Below are 17,381 nucleotides of genomic sequence, written 5' to 3' on the forward strand. Positions count from 1 at the left end.
TTTTTAGGATTAGAACATTTTAGTGTTGACACCTTATTTTTTGAAGCTTCACATTGTAATTTTTACATTCCAAAGGACCTTTCTATGCAAATTACTTTTTTGCAGAATCGATTTGATTGGTGCTGGTGGACATACGAGTTTCATTCTAATCAAATGGTTTATCAACAATTATTTTTCCTACATTTTCTAATTACGTATTATCTCTATATTTATTTGATTATCAATTAGGGCAAGATTGAGAAATTCATCATCGTGATATTCAATATTATATTTTTCATTAAAACCCATAACATAGATATGATTTGCAATGATAATGCGGAGAAGAATGAGAATACCTTGAAATAAAGTGTGGTGTGGCATATGGAATCATCAACTTACTTGATTATAGTAGTAACTAGTACTTCTGCAGTTAATATATCAGCGGATACGAAATATCGCTCGACCGATGGGAAAACGCGAAGATATCATAGTAGCGTGATGGAGTTATTTCAAGGGCGAATATTAAAAGTACAACGCGTCATCACTGATGGTCGGTTGTCAGCCAAACAAAGATAATTTAACTTCTTTCACTTCAAAATTATGAATTATAAATAATAATATAGCTATAGGAACATATTCGTTCCACAGCGAGATATGGGTTGTTATTCGTATTTCAGAATTTAAGTAAACCGGGGATTTTTGATTGAGGTCTAAAGTAATTAAACTAAGAATAATAGCAAAGAATGAATAAATAGAATCAATAGGTTGAGAATACTGGTTAAGGGTTCATCATCAATCATAAGACATGCACTTTGACTAATAATTAGAGTTTTTTCTTAATCATTCATTATCAAGAGTCCTAAAGTACCCCATCGAGAGTGGAACCCGGTAAATTCCTTATATCATAACATACCATAACGATGAATATGTGAATACTACGCAGTGAACAACCTAATTAATGCAACATGCTATTAGGTTTAATCCTCCAAGATCTTTAAGTTCTATGAATTAAACTAATCTATGCAATAGAAATACTATGAGTAAACTATTTAACATAAGTAAAGCTTCTACTTGCAATCACAGAAAGGTTTTGAATATAATTGGGAATCACAATATGTTACTTATGACAAGGTTCATCAACAATTAGGTATCTCAAAACCCTAGTCTAGCTATAGATATGCAATCATGATCATTTAGAAGCGTTAAACCTAAACAAACAATCATACAATCATGCGCGATAATAAATAGTAGAACCAGACAATAATGATTTGATTGAGATAACAAAACAAATATATTAATTTAGTAGCATTTTTATGATATCCGACTACCTTCTTAACCAATATGGAGTGTTTAGCTACTCATGGATTTCTTAAAATCCATGAAAAATTATATGAAGAAAAAGAAAGCAAACCCTAAGTTCAAACGCCAAAATCTCCAAGCCCCGGCTCTTGTTCTTCTCTTTCAACAATTCAGTCAGCAACGTCTTCGTATGTTTCTCCAAACCAGTAATTCATCCTGCACATGTGGATAGTAATTTCTCAATGGAGCTATATAACTTGAAGTTTCGTCGTCTGGTAATTCTTCTTTTATTCCATATCTGACTGTACTATCAGAGATAACTTTGAGTTTATCCTGGATAGCTTGGATCTCCTTCCCAACTGTGTGGAGATGTCTCAAATTCTTGACCATCAAAGCCTTCTTCCTAATCAACCTTAGGACTCCTCCAGATTCAGAGGTTGCGCCAATTTTAAGCATAAAAGTGTCAACAACATCCTCGGCATCGTAAGCCACATTTCTGATATCGGCTACCCAGTTGCGAACACGCTCATCTGCATCTTTTAAAAAGCATCTGCATCTTTTAAAAAGCACTACATTCTTCTTAGTTCATCACGCAGCTCTTCAACTTGGTTGCGCACACCTAGTAACAAGTTTGTTTCCTGAATAAGTGCATCACCTAATTTCTCCACGGCAAATGAAACCACAGCGTCCACCATTTTGTGAAGTTAAACAACTCAGATATATATGAAGATGAAGAAAAACAAGTAATTTGAGTTAAGTGTTTTAGTTGGTCTGTTTTCACCAAGAACTGATTTATACGCTATGAAATCCTGATTACACTACTGTGCACCAAAATAGGGGTCATCTCGACTAATTTAAAAAAAAAAAAAGCATTTTGCCCAAACTCAATTTACCTAATTGTGTGTAATCATATTTTGTTAAACATATAATTTTGAATCAAAAATGAGTTGACAAACTAAAATTGTGTGTAATCATATTTTGTTACGCATCTACACTAGCATGTAATGTTCACAAACTCAATTTACCCAATTTCTAATATAGAGTAATTAAGGTGATTGTGCAAGTCAGGATGGATAAGTTGGTAATCTCATAGCAATATTAAATGGTTATTTTGACTTTGATTTTGTATCAACAAATTAAACTCATCAATGAGAAGATTTTAAATTAAAAATGAGCTCAGAGCTGAAATTCTCTTAGGAATTTTCACAAACAGGTAAGAGAACTCTAATTGAAGTTGAAAATTTTAGATGCTTTAAACCGAAATGGGTATATAAAAAATGTACCTGCAGTAGAAGTAGGTGGAGGATTAAACTTCAGTCCTAAGTAATTCCAATATTTCAGTTATGATTTGTGGGTGGTGATGGTGATGGTGTTCATCTTCAATTTCAAGGTGAATTTCGGATAGGAGGAGGTGGGTGGTGGTGCTGATTAAATTTCACTGTGAATTCTTGGAAGGTTAAAGGAGAATTGAGACTACGATTCAACAGTAACTGAAGAAGGTGGAGGAGTATGGTGGTGGTGATTCTCCTTCAATCAGAAGTTGTCGAACACTCGAGGTGAATTGATTGGGTTTTTCAGATTTAATTTTATGCCAAGTTGGTGAAGATTGAAGAGAATTTCAAAGAGAAAGAGGAGGATGGTGGTGGTGATGATTCTCAGGGAGGTGGAGAAGGGTGGTGGTGATTCTCCTTGGATCTTTGCTGGTTGGTTTTCTTAAAATTGAATCTCAACGCGGAAGAAGAAAAATGAGTTTATTTGCCCCTGATTTTGTGTTAACTTTACAGAACTTTTAGGAAAAAATAAATAAAGATAACACAAAATAAATAAATAAAGGTTATTCGTGTCATTATAAATGGAACACCAAACAAACCATTTTCTCTTATACTGCATGTATTAGAGAGAGTATTTACAGATACTTTTACAATACAAGTAACAACAATATTATTACTTGACTAAAAGTAATACTGAACAACTGTAAGTGAGGGTATATGTTGGACTTTATACCAATCTTCTCCAACTTCTCTTACAATCCTTCTTGCGATCGTTTCCATATTACGACTCATTGTCAATTTCTTTAGTGTAGTGATGAACCTCAAACCTTCGGGAAGCATAGTCAATTCCTTTAAGTTTGTTAATTCCAACTCCTTAAGACATGGCATCCCACCTTGATCAATTGTCCACTTCTTTAGTTGATCAATCGAACGTATGTGTAAAACTTGGAGTTGAGGAAATCCCTTTGTAGAGCACACCATTTCCTCCCCTTCGAATGAATGTCTTAACAACTCTAATAACTTAAGATTGGGAAGATATTGAAGAGTTTCCATCGGGTCTTTATCCAGCCTGCTGTACATCAGTATTAACTTGGTGAGATTTGGTGGGTATTTCTGGAGGTTAAGACCACCATCAAGTCTACCATCCAACTGAAGCCGTTGAAGATTATTGCAACAAGAAAGTGAATCAAATATTTTGTTGTCAAAATTATCCTCACTTGATATTTCCAAAACTCTAATGGGGTTCTGATACTGGTCATCAAACGATGAAGATGATGAACTCGTCTTGTTATTAGAAATCTCATGAATAAGAACATCAGTTTGCGATAACGAGGCTTTAAACACGGACAAATTTTGGAGTTTCGACAACTTTCCGAAACAACCCTTTCTTATCCATTTCCCAGCTTGAACACGAACCAGAGTCTGGAGGTTTATCAAATTTTCAATTCGAAAATTACCGCTGATTTTACAGGTATATGCTGCCTCGAGGTGTCTTAATTCTACTAAATTTGCTATCGTCTCAGGTAAGTCTATCGTCCGAATTGACATTCGTGCATCTAGCTTTAGGGTTTGTAAATTTCGTAAATTTCCTATGGACGATGGAAATTTATTTTGACTTAATAGATTCCATTTATGAAAATATGAACTCTCTATTTCTAAATACCTCAAGTGAATTAATTCAAAAATTACTTCTATTTCATTTTTCTGTAGATCTACACCTCCAAGATCTAAGACTCGTAGCAGTTTCATGTGTTGGTACTTGATTGATGGCACTCTATATAATGTGGATTGGACAAGAAGAGTACGAAGTGTTGAAGTTGAATTATTGAAATGAAAGTCGACGCCATACCTCGGTAGACCATTAAGATTGATAGCATACCTCCGCAATCTTCTACTAGAGGAATTTAATGTTGTGCCATCAATTGCTTCATTGTTATAAATATCAAGGAAGTTCAACTCCTTCCCTTTTGATAAACAAAGATCTCGCATCAGATCATGCATCCGACATGTTTTGCCTTCCCCTGGAGTAGTATCTTTATCGGCTTGAATCATACACCTTTGGATCAACTCACCATAATATTGGCGTTTCACTGCTTCCTCCAGTGTCCCATGTGCATCTTCTTTTGTATGTTGTATGAAGCCCTCGGCGATCCATAATTGGATCAATTTCTTTCTTGGAATTGCATAATCTTCAGGAAAAAGACTTAAATAGAGAAAGCATGGCTTCAAGTGAACTGGGAGATCATTGTAACTTAATGCGAGGATACCCATCACACCTCCATTAATGTTTGAGGCCACGTCTCTGTGTACATATCTCCATTCCTTGATATCTTCCCTCTTTGTTGCAAGTATCCCTCCAAGAGCACATATTGCCAAGGGCAGACCACCACATTTACGCACCATTTCCCTTCCTAACTTCTCCAGATTCGCAGGGTAGGAATTAGTGTCTCTCGTAGCCTTTGGAAATGCTTTTTTACAAAGTAATTCCCAACTCTCTTCCTCGTTTAAAAGTTCAGGTTCGAGTTGAAGGCTCCATGGATCTGCTTGTGAAGCAACCTCTTTGTTTCGAGTGGTTAGCAATATTTTACTTCCTCGCTTCCCATTCGGAAAGGCAGGACTTAGCATACTCCAGTCTTGGAAGCTCCACAAGTCATCCACGACAACGAAGTATTGCTTATCTTGGAGGTAGTCGGACAGCTTTTCAACAAGATTCCCATCGCTCGGCGTGCTCAACTCAGTCTCACTTGGATTCATAAACTTTTTAATAATTTCTTTTAAGACATCTCTCATGTTAAGCTGTTGAGATATAGAACACCAAGCCCGACAATCGAAGTGACGCATAACATCATCATGTTGGTATATCTTCTTGGCTAAAGTGGTTTTGCCAAGACCTCCAACGCCAACGATAGATACCACGCAAACCCGTTCTTCATCTTTCGATAATTCAGTCAGCAACGTCTTCGTCTGTTCCACCAAACCAGTAACGTCTTCATCCTGCACATGTGCATAGTAGTTTCTCAATGGAGCTATAGAACTTGAAGGTTTGTCGTCCGGTAATTCTTTTATTCCGTACGTAACTGTACTAGCAGAGATAGCTTTGAGTTTAGCCCGGATGGCTTGGATCTCCTCCCCGACCCTATGGAGATGTCTCAAATTCTTGACCATCAAAGCCTTCCTCTTAATCAAACTTAGGACTCCTCCAGATTTATGGGTTGCGCCAATTTTAAGCACAAAAGTGTCAACAACATCCTCGGCATCGTAAGCGACATTTCTGATATCGGCTACCCAATTGCGAACACGGTGATCTCCTTGTTGTTGCTTTGCATCTGCATCTTTTAAGAAGCACTGCATTCTTCTTAGTTCATCACGCAACTCTTGGACTTGGTCACGCACACCTAGTAAGAAAAATGTTTCGTGAATAAGTGCATCACCTAATTTCTCCACCGCAAATGAAACCACGGCGTCCACCATTTTGTAGGCTCAGTTAGAGAAGCAAAACAACTCAGATATGAAGATGAAGAAAGAAAGAAGTTTGAATGAGCGTTGTAATTAGCCTGTTTTCGTCAAGAGCTGATTTATAGACTATGGAATCCTGATTACTACTACGTACTAATTTCAAAATGACCGGGACATTTTGATAAGGCGACCCCATCTTGTGGCATTTTGCCTATATGACACTAAAAAAATGCCAGTGACATTTAATTGGATAGTGACTGATAGTGACTGTAGATAATGCATTGACACCTGGGAGACAAAACTGCAAGATAGTGACTGTAGATATTTTGTACCTGACAAGTGGGTTTACTTACTGATGGCTGGTAAATGTATGTGGACGACGTTCAATTGATGAAAAGTTGACAAAGAATATTCAATGGGCTCATCCAATAGACTAAAGAGTCAAGATACAAGACAAGAGTTAATAATTCAGACTATTCATGTATTATGATGAGTCGAGGTCCTACCAACTACCAACTACCAATAATGTTTCATCGAAATTATCATCAACGAGAGTGTATGCTAGAATATCCCAAACTGCTTGAAGAAGTGACGTGAAAAGTGACATCAGAAAATATGAAGATCGCGAATATAACCCTTGTAAGCTTACGAGAATGTCGCAAGCCAGATCCGAAATTAAAGGGTAGCTTAGCTATCATCAGTTATGTAATACCTTATATAAGGAGCCGAGCAGGCTCAAGGAGGAGAGATCTTTTTCGAGTTGGGAGAAAGCAAATAGGAGAGAGAAAGTCTAGAGTAACTTCCATATCCTTGATTTCTTCTCATTCTTGTAAGAAATTCATAAACAAATTAATAAAAATCTAAGTGTTGATCTTGAAATTTGTGTTAATCATCGTGAATTATCATAAGGGATGTATTGTAGAATTTCCTGCAACTACATATATGTAGATCCGTCCTTGAATACAAACCAACAAGAAAATGCTAATATTTTTTCCGTTTCAAAATAATAGGCTGATTTGTGTGTAAATTGCATGTAAACCGGCCCATTATTTAAGCTTTTATTTATTTACTTTTGCTTATCAGAAAGTGAATTGAGCTGACACATTAGACTGCAGCCTCACGTTTTTAGTTAAAGACAATATACACAGGTGGACTTATATACACACTTTATTTGCCCAAAGGCCCATATTCAGAAATGATATTGCAGAGATGCACATCTCCTTGGCATGGAGTTTTTCTTACCGCTTTGGAGGGAACTACAGATTAATCCCAACCCCCTATTATAGGGGATGGCGGGCTGAGCTGATACTGAAACCGGGTGAACTCTCTGTGTCTTGGCCAAAGGGTCGGGCATAGCTTTGTCAACATCAGACAGTATGTTTACAGCTAGAACATAGTGTATGACTATTGACTAGAGATATTTTGTGCCTGACAAGTGGGTTTACTGAAAAGTGGACGACGAGTATTCAATGTGCTCATTCAAAGGACTGAAGAGTCAAGATACAAGACAACAGTATAATTCAGACAATTCATGTATTATGATGAGTCGAGGTCCTACCAACTTCTCTGCATCATATAGCAAGTCAAAAACATAATGAGAATCTTAGTCACAAAAGTTCTCTGGTATAAGTTCTGTATGAAGTCACTCCAAGCCTGCATTAGGACGTAAGCAATTTCATCATTATTTCAAATGGAACTTCTACCAGATAACTGATGCCTATTAACTGCTCATGGTCGGTCCACTGGTCATGGCATACCAGCACACCAAACTCTACACATGCACCACCCACCATGCCGCATGAGCGGCTTAGCGCATGCCCATATGTGAACTACACTGCTGCAACTCTTATTTTACAACAATGGGCGTGGAAAGAAAAAGGGTTTCAGGGGCGAGTTCAAATATGCTGTGAACCAGTCTACAAAAACCATCCTATGTTTCCCCGTATAGTCGTGAATTAGGCTTCACTTGTGCATGATGGGATCTTAAAATTAGACATAATTATTTTAAGAGAATGTATTATTTATATGAGGTGAAAATTGAGCTACAATTAAAGAGAATTACCTCTGCAAGGCTTGTAATATTTGTACGATTCTTCGATGTACTTCCAACTGATTATCAGCATTTCCTCCTCCATCTATGTCCAGAATGGGATCCTTGTTTGGTTTATCAGCAAGGGATTCCATGTAGCATCGTTAGTGTACACAAGTGAAAGGATACATATCCTTCACACTCAATATAATATTAAGCTCTTTGACCCTGCCGAAGTGGGAAAACAAAATCAGTTGAAATCTGAAAGAAAAGAATATAACTTTAAGATACAATGTACTATTATCTCCAAACAATTACGGCTCCTATCAAGAAATTTAACCATTAACCATTTGTTGCCTAATAGATTACTCTAAGAAGCATGGGTTATAATCCCCACGAAAAGGAAATATTGCCACAAGTTCCAGCAGACAATAAAATGGCGAAATATTTTTGGTTATAATTATAGAAAATCCCCACGTGTAACCAGACCAAGATTAAAGGTGTTGAGAGCCACAAATTGCTGCATTTCAGACATTATTGTAAAGGAAAAACCCAAACCTGGACTGAACAACCATGAATAGAAAGCAATAAATACGAACTGAAGAAATCTGTAGACACCATTAGATGCAATCTGTTGGAAACCTAAACAGATTGCCTGGAAGATGACCTTTTAAAAAAGAACCATTTTTAGAATTTGTTGTTCGAGAAGGGTCTCTTAAAATGGCTAAAACCTATGCCATCCCTCTCTTCTTCCCTTCTCCATCCACCAAAATAAAAATATAAGAAGGCTGCAAATAAAAACTTTTTAAAGACTAATGTTTGTGAGAAGTTCGGTAAGCAGGTATGTCGATTAAAGAGATGAAACCTCACAACAACCGGCCAGTAAACCTCTTGTTTTATTAATTTGGCTACAGCCCTTATGGCAAATCAAGATTAAGCACATATAACTAAATTATAACTGATAGTCTAGTTCACAAACAAAATGAGTTACTTTGGTCTGAACATACCCTGGCAACAGACTGGTATACTTTTAAGCACGAAAGCATTCTCTACCAGGCACCAGCATTCCACTTTACAAATTCTCCCTAATGAGTGGCCTCCAAATAAGCAGGCAACACTTGCAAAATCAGAAAAAGATATTCAGAAGATTTACTCCGGAAGACTTTACACAAAAGTAGAGTTAGAAGATTTACTTTGAATAAGATTGGAGTTGGGAGTGCACCTTTTAAGTCAAAATGTAGCCTCCATTAGGGGCAAGGAGGGTCTCGTCAGTATACAATTCAAAGGACTGATCAGTCTCCATTTGTATCCTTAGAAGTCAGACATACCCTAAAGGCAAACTGATGCATATTCAAAAGCCAAACATAATAGCATTCCCAATGAGGCACCAGCCTTCTGTTTCAACAACTCTATTGGTCATAGTTGGAATACAAAGGCAGGACCTGCAAAAAACAAAAAAGATACTCCGATGCTAAAGTTAGAACAATTCTATGCAAATAGTAAAAGCGTTCTGTTTCAACAACTCAGCTAATTGAATTGGTCGTAGGCAAGATCTGCAAAAAACAAAAAAGACACTCTGACGCTCAAGTTAGAAACAAATTTATGCAAAACATAGTAAAAAATAACACAGATAACATCTCCACGAGGCACCAGCATTCCATTTCAACAACTCTGCTAATTGAATTTGTAATAGGAATACAAAGGCAAGACCTGCAAAAAAACAGAAAAGATACTCCGACGCTCAAGTTAGAAACAAATTTTATGCAAAACATAATGAGCATATTAGAGTTAAAAAAATTTACCTTTTTATTTGAAACGAACATTATGCCAATACCTGTATGCAATTGCATTTGCCCTCCGCTCAGTTCACAGAACCGAGCAGTGGCTTGCCTTTGCATCTCCCAGTTCACGGAACCGGGTGGTGCGCCTCTCAGTTCACGGAACTGAGTGGTGGCCTGCTTTGTGCTTTAGCAGAGAATTCAATGCTCGAAACTGCCAAGGAAACATAAGTAAAGGTTAATACATAAAGGATGACAAACATTGATGATTATTTGTGAGACTAGTACAAGATACACGTTTATCATTCATTCCTATTCCGTATATACTCAATAAGAAAAGGATTAAACAAAGCATGGATTAGAGTTTATAACTAAGAAAAACTTCAACCATGTTAATAAACAAGAACAAATCATGAAGAAGCAGTCAGTGAAGCATAACAACAACTACAACATCACAGATGGTGGTACTAGCTAGCATTTTATAAGTATGATAGGCAAGCATTAACCCAAAGACACAAGATTCAAAAAGTAAAGATGAACACATAACTAGCACAACGTCATGATATCAACCAAACATAGAAAAATCGAAAAAATAAGACAACATAAAGCAAACAAAATCATTTGAACAACTTAATCACTTCGGATTTCAGATTTCAGATGTACAATCAATCTTTAGACTCAATTCCACATTTGAAGAACGTTATATTAATTTGATTTGAAGAACAAACAGAAAATGGGCTGCCTGCATCTACATCAACTTTGTACCAAGAAAAATGCAACTTGGCCTTGGCCTTTACTGACCTCCTTATTGAGAACACGGAGGAAACATATTACTTAGAGCTAATTCTTCATTACACATAATCTATAATAAACCAATTCAGTATAATATCTAACATTCACTAAACCTAAGAAACTTAACATCTGGAACCTTGAGATGGTTTGATATGTATCACTTAGAAAAACTGTCACCGAGTCTGCCGGTTCTTGAAATTATAGATTATTGTGAAGCAGTATTGACCATGTTCTATAACTAATCTAAACATGCATAATTCTCTAAGGGGTTCTCTCTGTAAACAGGAGCTCAGTCAAATTAAGTACTATCATCAATGGCTTCACAAATTAAAACAACGCAAAACTTAAACTATCAGCCAGTATCCAAATAGAAAGTTATTAGCAACTATTATCTTACAGAATCATACAAACAGAAAACAAATATCATGAAACAAAAGTGGCTCAGATATATTTCAGCACTCTCTATCAAGAATTTTCTGAAGCAGAACTGGCATAAAGCTGGGTAATGATCATCGTTGCCAAATTTCACCTGTATAATCTAATAATCTATCAAAAACTTAGTCAGAAAGATTAACCCTAGATCATACTTGTACATCTATCAATAACGGCTCACATCAAAAAATTCAGCCGAATCAGAAGAAGAGTTAGGATTAAGAACAACGGGTTTTGGAAGGACAGCAGGGCAAGAGCGGCTAGCTATAGTGTCGCACAGGGCTGGATTACCCGACATGGAGGAAAGGAAAATGGTATTGAAGGTCATCAGGAGATGAGGAAGATCGGCAAGGTTCCTTTTAGGCTGTTTAATGATAAGTCTACAGTCTGCATGTTGGTGAGGTTAGCCATGGTTGCAGGAATCAGACCTTCAAGTTTGCTATGTAACAACATTCCATCAACACAAGCAAAGAAAAAATCAGTTAAGACATTTCTATAAAATTATCATGTAAACAACAATCCTGTTGAAATTATTCTAGTGTTGAATGTTATGAAGATCAATTTCCTATGAAGGATGCAGATCAATGTCCCAAAATTGAAAGGGTGATACCGGCAGTAATGTAAGTAAGCTACTCAGTTTGCTACAGTAAGGGAGAGAACTTACAGGGTGGTTAAAGATGAACACTTTTTCCAGAACAACGAATTCTTCTCCAACCTCACCTCCCTCAAAGCAACCGCACCTCCAATTTCAGAAGAAATGCTACAAAACACAGATGGAGAAATGAGTTATGTGTCCACCAATTAATCATCATTTTAGGCTTTTGGCCTATAAAGTCTATAAATAAATCCGAGTTCAGGTGTGAAATATATACCTGGTGCCCAAATTTCTTGATATTCACTAGCAATGAGCATAAATCTCCTTCCTAGTAACTTCAATCAACCAGATCTCATTGATCTGAGGCTGTGAATCCCCAAATACTCAACCTAGAACAACAAATTCTTCTCCAACCTCAACTCCCTCAAAGCAACTGCACCTCTCCAATTTCAGAAGGAATGCCACAAAAACACAGATGGAGAAATGAATTATCAGTCCACCAATTAATCATCATTTTTAGGTTTTTAGCTTATAAAGTCTATAAATAAATCTTGAGTTCAGGTGTGAAATGCATACCTCTGGTGCCCAAATTTCTTCATATTCACTAGCAATCGGCATAGAACTCATGCCTAGTAACTTCAATGAACCAGATCTCATTGATTTGAGGCTGTGAATCCCCAAATAGTCACGAACTAGGCTTTGACTTTTGGATGATGAAATCTTAAAATTAGACACGATAATCTCATTATTTCAGTGAATGCATGTATGTATTACTATTCAATCGTAGTATCTGTACAAAATATTCCTCAACATACTCCACAGCTCCCAACTGATTATCACAATCTCCTCCATCTAGGTCTAAAAATCTCAGGTTGCTTGAGATAAACCAAACAAGGATCCCTCTAGACATAGATGAGGGAGATGCTCATAATCAGTTATTGAATTTCCCTCTCTCAACAAGCAAATCTCGAATCAAATTTTTTGCTCTGTGTTCTTCTTCTTTCTCTCTCTCTCTCTCTCTCTCTCTTCAGTAAAACGATGAGGAGGTATATATTCTAGGGTTTAATCTAATTGGACGGTTAGAGAGTAAGATTGTTGTTTGAATGATTTTTGGCCGTTAGATTTAATCCATTTACCACCATGTTTTTAAGTATTTTCGAGTCTCGACGATCTTTGTAGTCAATTCCAGAAAGATTTTACCTATTTACCACCTATGCTTCCCCTAAATACCGCCCACTTTACAATTTCCATTTAATTATGAACCAAGTTTAATCGGGGTAACGATACCCAACTTAATTATCTTCTTCCTTTGTACTCCATTAAAGAACCACCCTAAGCCTCCCAACTATTCATATCACCAACTTATTTATCTTCTTCCTTTCCTATTAGCCGCGAATAATCATTAGTCCATGTGAATAAAATGGAAAAGGTCTCGTACTTGATTCCCAATACAAGCGTTCAAGGATCTATATTGGGATTCTACTTTTATCCCTGTAAACTTGAATTACATACCCATGTTTAGAGATCATTAAGATCAAATTGTTGGTAAAGGTAAAAATTGGATCCAAGTTAAGTGATCACATCACAGAAAATGTATGCATTCGATCATCTGTTCATCATTCATGAACTATAAATTTATATAATCATAATATTTCGATTTTTTTCACCGGTAAAAGTAACAGTATGCGAAGAATTGAATTGTGTGATGTATGTACGATCAACCTAAGGTGATGGACCGATGGTGGTGGGTAATGGAGGCAGCAGGGTGTCTAGGGTTTACGGTTGGGTGGAAATATGTCAGAGAATGGAAAGTATGTAATTTTTAAAGTGGGTTTTAGATGCTCACATTCGAGAAGGTTATAAAGTGCAAGCCCTTTTTATTATGGTGGAATTTAGGAAAAACATAGGTGGTAAATAAGTGCAACCACCTATGTTTCTTCGCATAGGTGGATTTAAAATGATTCATAGAAGTCAAAAAAAAAACAAGAAATCAGTTTGGATTTAAAATGATTTTTAAAAGTAAAAAGGTTAATAGCGTGTTTGGACATTTAGAAATTATTTTCTGATTTCTAAAAGTTGAAAAGTCAGAAGTCAGTTTGTTTGTCAAATTTCAGAATGATTTCTAGAAGTCGAAAAGTAAACTTTTTGTAAAGCAAAATTAGTACGATCTAGATTGCACAACCGGTTTAGTTGTCCAGTTTATTGACTCCATTTTACCTTCTAGATTCTAGAGAAAATATTACATTAGAACAATTAGTACGATCTTAATTATAAATACGGACTCTCATTGCACTTCTCCTGTCAGAGATATTGGTAAGCAATTTTCTATTTTACATATATCTTCATTCTTTGCTTCTCGATCTACTAGTAAAAGTATGACATCGATCTAACCTGGTAGATCTAGCTAGCTTAGTTCATCGATCTGCTAACTTAATTTGGAATTAAAAATTGAGAAATTCAAAGTTGAATGCTAATTAACAATAACAATTAAGGAACTTTACTGATGCACGCATGGTAGCTTAAAATCGTATGGACTATTTGGATTATTCCTTACTATCTAATAGAGGACTTTTGTTTCGTCTTTATAAATTGGTGAGATTTCACAATGGATGGGAGTTTAAGTGTGCCATCATTGCACAACCCACATTCTGCCGTGATTGTGGTGTCCTATAGCGCAAAGAATTGAATACCAAGAATTAATGCATAGATTATTTATCAGTCGAGGATTTGAAAAAAAAAAAATTAATTAGGAAGTGATGTACGTAATTCAAGATATTTTCATGCATGATCAAATTTGGAGTAAATGGCCAATAACCACCATTAATGGCAGGGAAACCTAACGGGTGAATATATAATATAATTCCAATATATACTTATACTATACGGAGCAAGTATATTGGTAATACCATTACAGCTGATTGCTCTACGCAAGGCTTGAAAACATTACCAAATTTGTGTCATTAAGAAAATTGATTTTGTTTCTTTAACAATTTGATTAAGATATATTTTCTATGCAAAAATGTTTCTCTCGATTTGTCTATAAATACTTGTGATCTCTCATTCACTTCCACAAAAGCTTTTCATACCCAAAAAGAATAAAAAACTTGTTAAAATTCTCATTTCTGTCAGTAGCAAGTTCTTATTCATGTCTTCTCTCAAGATGTTTCTCCAAACGTATTGGTATTTCATGTTTCAATCCTAAACTCTCAGATGCTTCGTCGCTGGCTGCTATGTCTGCTGTAGCTACATGGTACGGAGGGCCAAATGCTGATGGTAGTGAGGGTAAGTCATGAGAGATCAGTGCGAGCGTGTACACCCGTTTACGTGCATGGTTTGATCTTTTATTATGTTTGCACTATATTATTTTTTTGGACATTCGTAATCTTGTATCAAATTAGAATTATCTATTTTGATCTTTCATTATGTTTGCCTTATATTATTTTTTTTTTGGATATTCGCAATCTTATGTCAAATTAGGATTATCTATTTTGACCTTTCATTATGTTTACCCTATATTTATTAATTTTGAATATTCCTAATCTTGTGTCAAATTAGAAGTATCTATTATTATCTTTTATTATGTTAGCCCTATATTATTTATTTATTTTGTCACGGGATCATCTTGGGAAATCATCCATAAACATCTAAAATGAGAGTAAAATATTTTATGCATACTTATATCCAGGTGGCGCTTGCGGTTATGGGGCGGATGTAGGGAAACGACCATTCGCTTCAATGATATCAGCTGGTGGCCCTTCTCTTTTGAAGAACGGCAACGGGTGCGGTAACTGTTATGAAGTGAAATGCACGGCACATCCATCTTGCTCAGGAAAACCAGTGCGTGTGGTGATTACAGACTCTTGCCCAGGTGGTCCTTGTGCTCAAGATTCAGTCCATTTTGATTTGAGCGGTACTGCTTTTGGAGCCATGGCTCGTCCCGGACAAGAACAACAATTGAGGAATGCTGGCCGCGTGGCGGTACAATATCAACGGTTAGTATTTCTTTTCCTTTATGCATGCATGCACCCTACTTGTTATTCCAAACATCTCCTGATTAAGGTATTGACTGTGTTTTTTTATGTGACCCGCTTGCAGAGTGAAATGCAACTACCGCACCAAGATAGTGTTTAAGGTGCACAATGGTTCAAACCCCGAGTATTTTTCTACTCTGGTTGAATATGAAAACACAGATAGCGATATCGCCTCCATTGATCTTCAAGATATATCAGTCTCTTCTAATTGGAAACCGATGCAGCGATTAATGAGTGCTAAGTGGAAGTTGAACTCACCAACTCCAATGAAAGGTCCATTTTCTCTCCGTCTCAAGGCAGCTGGGAAGACGATTGTTGCCCAAAATGTTATTCCAGCAGGGTGGAAACCTGGTGCTACATATCGGTCAAATATCAATTTTTAATCGGTGATTAATAGTAGCTTATTATCTCATTAGTAGGTTATAATAACTGTTATGTTTATCATCAAGAAACCCTGCTACTTATTATAATCATAGATGAGTATCATGGAATTTATTTTGTAACTATGGGCTATTGGATTATTCCTGTTATGAAATACCACTGTCGCATGCAATAATTAACTGTTATTTTAGCAATGTCAATCGTCTCTTATACCATTTAGTCTCTTCTAAATAGACAAAAGCGCAATTTCCAAGTGGTAGTGGTACTTTCAGCTCGATTCCTTGCTCATCCCAGTAGCAAAAACGGGAATAGCTTTACTTTAAAAGAAAAAAGCGATTTATTTCACTCGTTCTTGTTCAAAAATTACAAAAATGAAAACAATAATAACACACTTAACATAGTCACTGAGTTCTTCACAAACCACAAAACACCCTCACGGAATAGCGAAATATATACTACAGTCAACGATAAGTGGTCACCAGCAGGATATTGCTTTAAAACTATTTCAAAAAAATTGATAAAGAATTTGGTGCCGGCAAGTTTCGAATCACTGGTATCATCACCAATTTTACTATCGTGCTATAATGACATCGACATGGTAGATTTTTTCTTAAATGGTGATCATACAGTATTGCCTAGTCCAAAGTATTGGACGGAGGTGAAGAATCTTAACAGAAGGCGAACCAGAACTGTAGGGGTTAAATATCGCACCCATAGTTGTCAGGCGAAGTAGTATCATTACAAAGGAGCGAACGGCTCTCGCACGTAGTATGTCCAAGATAACGGAACCAATGACGTCATGAACTCACGAGTAAAGTGTGAAGCCAGTGCGAAGTTCCATGAACATGTGCGAGAAGATCCAAATGTAAGCGTGCGAGATCATCGCACGTCAGATCCGAAAATAGGGGCTTTATTAGCTGTCCTCCACTATGTAAATTCCTATATATAGGACCAACCACCCTTGTGTTGAGAGTAGGGCTGCACAACGGGTAGGGTGGGTAGGATATGGCCTATACCCTCCACCCTACCAGTTTACTGGCGGGTAAGAAAATTTTTACCCGCCACCCTACCCGCCACTAAACGGGTAAGATCCTACCCAACCCATTCTCTGGCGGGTCGGGTAGGGTAGGGTGGCGGGTATAACCGTCTATATCACCTGCAATACACAGCAACAGAGCCTGCTCCTGCCATCTCAACAGAGCCTCAACCCCAAGTATAAACATGTAAAGAAGACCAATGGACATGCGAAACACAGCAATGATGCTAATAGACCAACGATGAATTTAGAAACAAAAGTATTCTCAAGAAAAGAGTTGTATTCTTCATATAACAGTATCA

At 36.7% G+C, this 17,381-nt stretch overlaps 2 protein-coding genes, 1 long non-coding RNA gene and 2 other non-coding genes across 8 annotated transcripts; 1 reads left to right on the forward strand and 4 right to left on the reverse strand.

Moving 5' to 3' along the window:
- Window positions 1–3,083: 3,083 nt before the first annotated feature.
- On the reverse strand, window positions 3,084–6,133 carry LOC113357870 (probable disease resistance protein At1g58602). Its single transcript, XM_026601356.1, has one exon. It carries the CDS (start codon window positions 6,018–6,020, stop codon window positions 3,231–3,233), a length of 2,790 nt encoding a protein of 929 aa, XP_026457141.1. The 5' UTR covers window positions 6,021–6,133; the 3' UTR covers window positions 3,084–3,230.
- Window positions 6,134–7,055: 922 nt separating this feature from the next.
- On the reverse strand, window positions 7,056–12,626 carry LOC113357871. Of its 4 annotated transcripts, none has more exons than XR_003363973.1 (7): window positions 12,208–12,626; window positions 11,909–12,064; window positions 11,701–11,796; window positions 9,257–10,026; window positions 9,042–9,151; window positions 8,068–8,262; window positions 7,056–7,571 (listed from the first exon to the last, which is right to left on the reverse strand). It is a non-coding gene; the product is annotated as an uncharacterized LOC113357871 (long non-coding RNA). The 4 variants fall into 4 exon arrangements; XR_003363974.1 differs by having other exon boundaries at window positions 7,056–7,658; XR_003363971.1 differs by having other exon boundaries at window positions 7,056–8,262.
- Window positions 8,852–8,951, reverse strand: LOC113362512. The gene has a single exon (XR_003365763.1). It is a non-coding gene; the product is annotated as a small nucleolar RNA snoR109 (small nucleolar RNA).
- Window positions 11,039–11,128, reverse strand: LOC113362469. Its single transcript, XR_003365725.1, has one exon. It is a non-coding gene; the product is annotated as a small nucleolar RNA Z223 (small nucleolar RNA).
- A 43-nt stretch (window positions 12,627–12,669) lies between the features above and the next one.
- On the forward strand, window positions 12,670–16,045 carry LOC113360262 (expansin-B5-like). Its single transcript, XM_026603791.1, has 4 exons — window positions 12,670–12,677; window positions 14,792–14,913; window positions 15,317–15,623; window positions 15,727–16,045. The coding sequence occupies exons 1-4, from the start codon at window positions 12,670–12,672 to the stop codon at window positions 16,043–16,045; spliced, it is 756 nt and encodes a 251-aa protein (XP_026459576.1).
- Window positions 16,046–17,381: the final 1,336 nt, after the last annotated feature.

This window comes from Papaver somniferum, chromosome 3, assembly GCF_003573695.1.
Source record: "Papaver somniferum cultivar HN1 chromosome 3, ASM357369v1, whole genome shotgun sequence".
NCBI classification, from domain to species: Eukaryota; Viridiplantae; Streptophyta; class Magnoliopsida; order Ranunculales; family Papaveraceae; genus Papaver; species Papaver somniferum.

Bases quoted from the DNA above. Each gene is read 5' to 3' on its own strand.
- LOC113357870 (XM_026601356.1), bottom strand. From the start codon at position 6,020: ATGGTGGACGCCGTGGTTTCATTTGCGGTGGAGAAATTAGGTGATGCA.
- LOC113360262 (XM_026603791.1), top strand. The intron at 14,914-15,316 runs GTAAGTCATGAG...ACTTATATCCAG, and splicing joins AAATGCTGATGGTAGTGAGG to GTGGCGCTTGCGGTTATGGG. The intron at 15,624-15,726 runs GTTAGTATTTCT...ACCCGCTTGCAG, and splicing joins GTGGCGGTACAATATCAACG to AGTGAAATGCAACTACCGCA.